The sequence below is a fragment of the Penaeus chinensis genome, chromosome 34 (assembly GCF_019202785.1).
Source record: "Penaeus chinensis breed Huanghai No. 1 chromosome 34, ASM1920278v2, whole genome shotgun sequence".
Classification (NCBI taxonomy): domain Eukaryota; kingdom Metazoa; phylum Arthropoda; class Malacostraca; order Decapoda; family Penaeidae; genus Penaeus; species Penaeus chinensis.
In genome coordinates, this window is record NC_061852.1 from 24,985,460 (window position 1) to 24,990,459 (window position 5,000).

The following is a 5,000-nucleotide window of genomic DNA, read 5'->3' on the forward strand; positions in this document are numbered from 1 at the left end:
TGATAATAATATACTAATAGCGATGATAATAATAGTAATAATGATGATTATAATAATAATAAGACGAATATGAATATTAATAATAATTGTTATAATAATAATAAGGATAAACATAATAAAGATAATAAAAATAATAATTATAACAATAATAATAATAATAACTAACATAAATAGAGAAAAAGAAATATAGCTATAAACTTACAATAACCTTCTTCGCATTGGTCAGCGCAGCTGTTACGGCTTCTGCGACGCCGCTCCCGAGAGCCGGCAGCGGAAGCGCCGCCGACGCCGCGCCGCCGGACGGCCGCGGAAGACGCCACGCTGCTCTGCTCTGGCGACCGCTGGCACCCGAACGCCGGTGGGACAATATTGACTTTTGTTTTCATTTATGCGTCTGAGCAGCTGCTTTGTATCCTTTTCTGGGCTGCTGAAGAGTTCATATCGGATCGGTCCTCGAGTCGGAGAATGGCCCGACAGTGCTGCTGTGTTAATGAAACCAACCGATTTGCTTCCTCTTGTTCGCTCTCGCTGGTATTGGGGCCGCTTGCGGAAGCACGGCGACGGGCGGACGGGGCTCGGGGCAGGCGGGGTCCGTGTGTGTCTCTTAGTGGTTTGTCTTCCATTCACCATCCTTGTTCTTCGTTTGCTGTCGCTGCCTCTAATTTGTTTTATCTTTTGCTGCTGTGGTTGTTCTTTTTCTTCATTTGTTATTATTTTCCTTTGTATTTCTAAATTCTTGGTCTAATCGATATCAATATTCTTAGTGTGATGTTGCTCTTTCTGTATCTCCTACTGCCTCTAATTCTCTTTGTCTCTGTTCTTTTTTCTTCCTTTTTTTCATCTTCACACCATCGTCACCGTCACCGTCACTACTTTTACCACTATCGCTATTAATAAATTATTATTGCGACTCTTATGATAGTAATAATATATATTATTATTAGTGTTGTTATTATCGTTATTATTGTTATTACTAGAATTATTATTGTTATAATCATTATTATTATTATTATTATTATTATTGTTGTTGTTTTTTTGTTGTTGTTGTTGTTGCTGTTATTATTGTTCTTTTATTATTATTATTGTATCATCATCATCATCATCGGTATTGTTTTTTTATTGTTATTGCTATCGTCATTTTAATGTAATTGTTATTGTTATTATTATTTTTGTAATAGTTATTTTTATTGTTATTTCATTGTAATTGTTATTGTTATTATTATTATTATTATAATTATCATTATTATTGTGACTGTTATTGTTGTTCTTGTTTTGATGTTTTGCTTTCATCATTATAAAATTTATTTTTATGTCTTATTATTGTTCTTCTTATTATTATTATTATTATCATTATCATTACTATTGTTGTTATTATTGTTATTATCATATTTTTTACTATTGTTATTATTATTGTTGTTGTTACAGAAGACAGACAGACAGACAGACAGACAGACAGACAGACAGACAGACAGACAGACAGGCAGGCAGGCAGCAGGCAGGCAGGCAGGAGGCAGGCAGGCAGGCAGCAGGCAGGCAGGCAGGAGGCAGGCAGGCAGGAGGCAGGCAGGCAGGCAGACAGACAGGCAGGCAGGCAGGCAGGCAGGCAGACAGACAGGCAGGCAGGCAGACAGTCAGACAGTGAGTCAGGCAGGCAGGCAGGCAGGCAGACAGTCAGACAGTGAGTCAGGCAGGCAGGCAGACAGTCAGACAGTGAGTCAGGCAGGCAGGCAGCAGGCAGGCAGGCAGGCAGGCAGGAGGCAGGCAGGCAGGAGGCAGGCAGGCAGGCAGGCAGGCAGGCAGGCAGGCAGCAGGCAGGCAGGCAGACAGTCAGACAGTGAGTCAGGCAGGCAGGCAGACAGTCAGACAGTGAGTCAGGCAGGCAGGCAGACAGTCAGACAGTGAGTCAGGCAGGCAGGCAGACAGTCAGACAGTGAGTCAGGCAGGCAGGCAGACAGTCAGACAGTGAGTCAGGCAGGCAGGCAGACAGTCAGACAGTGAGTCAGGCAGGCAGGCAGACAGTCAGACAGTGAGTCAGGCAGGCAGGCAGGCAGACAGTCAGACAGTGAGTCAGGCAGGCAGGCAGACAGTCAGACAGTGAGTCAGGCAGGCAGGCAGACAGTCAGACAGTGAGTCAGGCAGGCAGGCAGACAGTCAGACAGTGAGTCAGGCAGGCAGGCAGACAGTCAGACAGTGAGTCAGGCAGGCAGGCAGACAGTCAGACAGTGAGTCAGGCAGGCAGGCAGACAGTCAGACAGTGAGTCAGGCAGGCAGGCAGGCAGACAGTCAGACAGTGAGTCAGGCAGGCAGGCAGACAGTCAGACAGTGAGTCAGGCAGGCAGGCAGACAGTCAGACAGTGAGTCAGGCAGGCAGGCAGGCAGGACAAGACAGACAGACAGACAGACAGACAGACAGACAGACAGACAGACAGACAGACAGACAGACAGACAGACAGACAGACAGACAGACAGACAGACAGACAGACAGACAGACAGACAGACAGACAGACAGACAGACAGACAGACAGACAGACAGACAGACAGACAGACAGACAGACAGACAGACAGACAGACAGACAGACAGACAGACAGACAGACAGACAGACAGACAGACAGACAGACAGACAGACAGACAGACAGACAGACAGACAGACAGACAGACAGACAGACAGACAGACAGACAGACAGACAGACAGACAGACAGACAGACAGACAGACAGACAGACAGACAGACAGACAGACAGACAGACAGACAGACAGACAGACAGACAGACAGACAGACAGACAGACAGACAGACAGACAGACAGACAGACAGACAGACAGACAGACAGACAGACAGACAGACAGACAGACAGACAGACAGACAGACAGACAGACAGACAGACAGACAGACAGACAGACAGACAGACAGACAGACAGACAGACAGACAGACAGACAGACAGACAGACAGACAGACAGGCAGGCAGGCAGGCAGGCAGGCAGGCAGACAGTCAGACAGTGAGACAGGCAGGCAGGCAGGCAGGCAGGCAGGCAGGACAAGACAGACAGACAGACAGACAGACAGACAGACAGACAGACAGACAGACAGACAGACAGACAGACAGACAGACAGACAGACAGACAGACAGACAGACAGACAGACAGACAGACAGACAGACAGACAGACAGACAGACAGACAGACAGACAGACAGACAGACAGACAGACAGACAGACAGACAGACAGACAGACAGACAGACAGACAGACAGACAGACAGACAGACAGACAGACAGACAGACAGACAGACAGACAGACAGACAGACAGACAGACAGACAGACAGACAGACAGACAGACAGACAGACAGACAGACAGACAGACAGACAGACAGACAGACAGGCAGGCAGGCAGACAGTCAGACAGTGAGTCAGGCAGGCAGGCAGGCAGACAGACAGGCAGGCAGGCAGACAGTCAGACAGTGAGTCAGGCAGGCAGGCAGACAGTCAGACAGTGAGTCAGGCAGGCAGGCAGCAGGCAGGCAGGCAGGCAGACAGTCAGACAGTGAGTCAGGCAGGCAGGCAGACAGTCAGACAGTGAGTCAGGCAGGCAGGCAGGCAGCAGGCAGGCAGGCAGACAGTCAGACAGTGAGTCAGGCAGGCAGGCAGACAGACAGGCAGGCAGGCAGGCAGGCAGACAGTCAGACAGTGAGTCAGGCAGGCAGGCAGACAGTCAGACAGTGAGTCAGGCAGGCAGGCAGCAGGCAGGCAGGCAGACAGTCAGACAGTGAGTCAGGCAGGCAGGCAGACAGTCAGACAGTGAGTCAGGCAGGCAGGCAGGACAAGACAGACAGACAGACAGACAGACAGACAGACAGACAGACAGACAGACAGACAGACAGACAGACAGACAGACAGACAGACAGACAGACAGACAGACAGACAGACAGACAGACAGACAGACAGACAGACAGACAGACAGACAGACAGACAGACAGACAGACAGACAGACAGACAGACAGACAGACAGACAGACAGACAGACAGACAGACAGACAGACAGACAGACAGACAGACAGACAGACAGACAGACAGACAGACAGACAGACAGACAGACAGACAGACAGACAGACAGACAGACAGACAGACAGACAGACAGACAGACAGACAGACAGACAGACAGACAGACAGACAGACAGACAGACAGACAGACAGACAGACAGACAGACAGACAGACAGACAGACAGACAGACAGACAGACAGACAGACAGACAGACAGACAGACAGACAGACAGACAGACAGACAGACAGACAGACAGACAGACAGACAGACAGACAGACAGACAGACAGACAGACAGACAGACAGACAGACAGACAGACAGGCAGGCAGGCAGACAGTCAGACAGTGAGTCAGGCAGGCAGGCAGACAGACAGGCAGGCAGGCAGGCAGACAGTCAGACAGTGAGTCAGGCAGGCAGGCAGACAGTCAGACAGTGAGTCAGGCAGGCAGGCAGACAGTCAGACAGTGAGTCAGGCAGGCAGGCAGACAGTCAGACAGTGAGTCAGGCAGGCAGGCAGACAGTCAGACAGTGAGTCAGGCAGGCAGGCAGACAGTCAGACAGTGAGTCAGGCAGGCAGGCAGACAGTCAGACAGTGAGTCAGGCAGGCAGGCAGGCAGGCAGGACAAGACAGACAGACAGACAGACAGACAGACAGACAGACAGACAGACAGACAGACAGACAGACAGACAGACAGACAGACAGACAGACAGACAGACAGACAGACAGACAGACAGACAGACAGACAGACAGACAGACAGACAGACAGACAGACAGACAGACAGACAGACAGACAGACAGACAGACAGACAGACAGACAGACAGACAGACAGACAGACAGACAGGCAGGCAGGCAGACAGTCAGACAGTGAGTCAGGCAGGCAGGCAGGCAGGCAGGCAGGCAGGCAGGCAGGCAGACAGACAGGCAGGCAGGCAGACAGTCAGACAGTGAGTCAGGCAGGCAGGCAG

General features: G+C 49.9%; 1 protein-coding gene across 1 annotated transcript in view; it reads right to left on the bottom strand.

Annotated features, from left to right (window-relative positions):
• LOC125043696 (proteoglycan 4-like) overlaps nt 1-5,000 on the bottom strand; it is a 21,494-nt gene that overhangs the window by 10,486 nt on the left and 6,008 nt on the right. Inside the window, exons 5-6 of the mRNA XM_047639934.1 lie at nt 502-741; nt 203-373 (exon numbers count right to left, since the gene is read on the bottom strand). Coding sequence (XP_047495890.1) covers nt 203-373; nt 502-741 — 411 coding nt within the window. The remainder of the gene's footprint in view (nt 1-202; nt 374-501; nt 742-5,000) is intronic.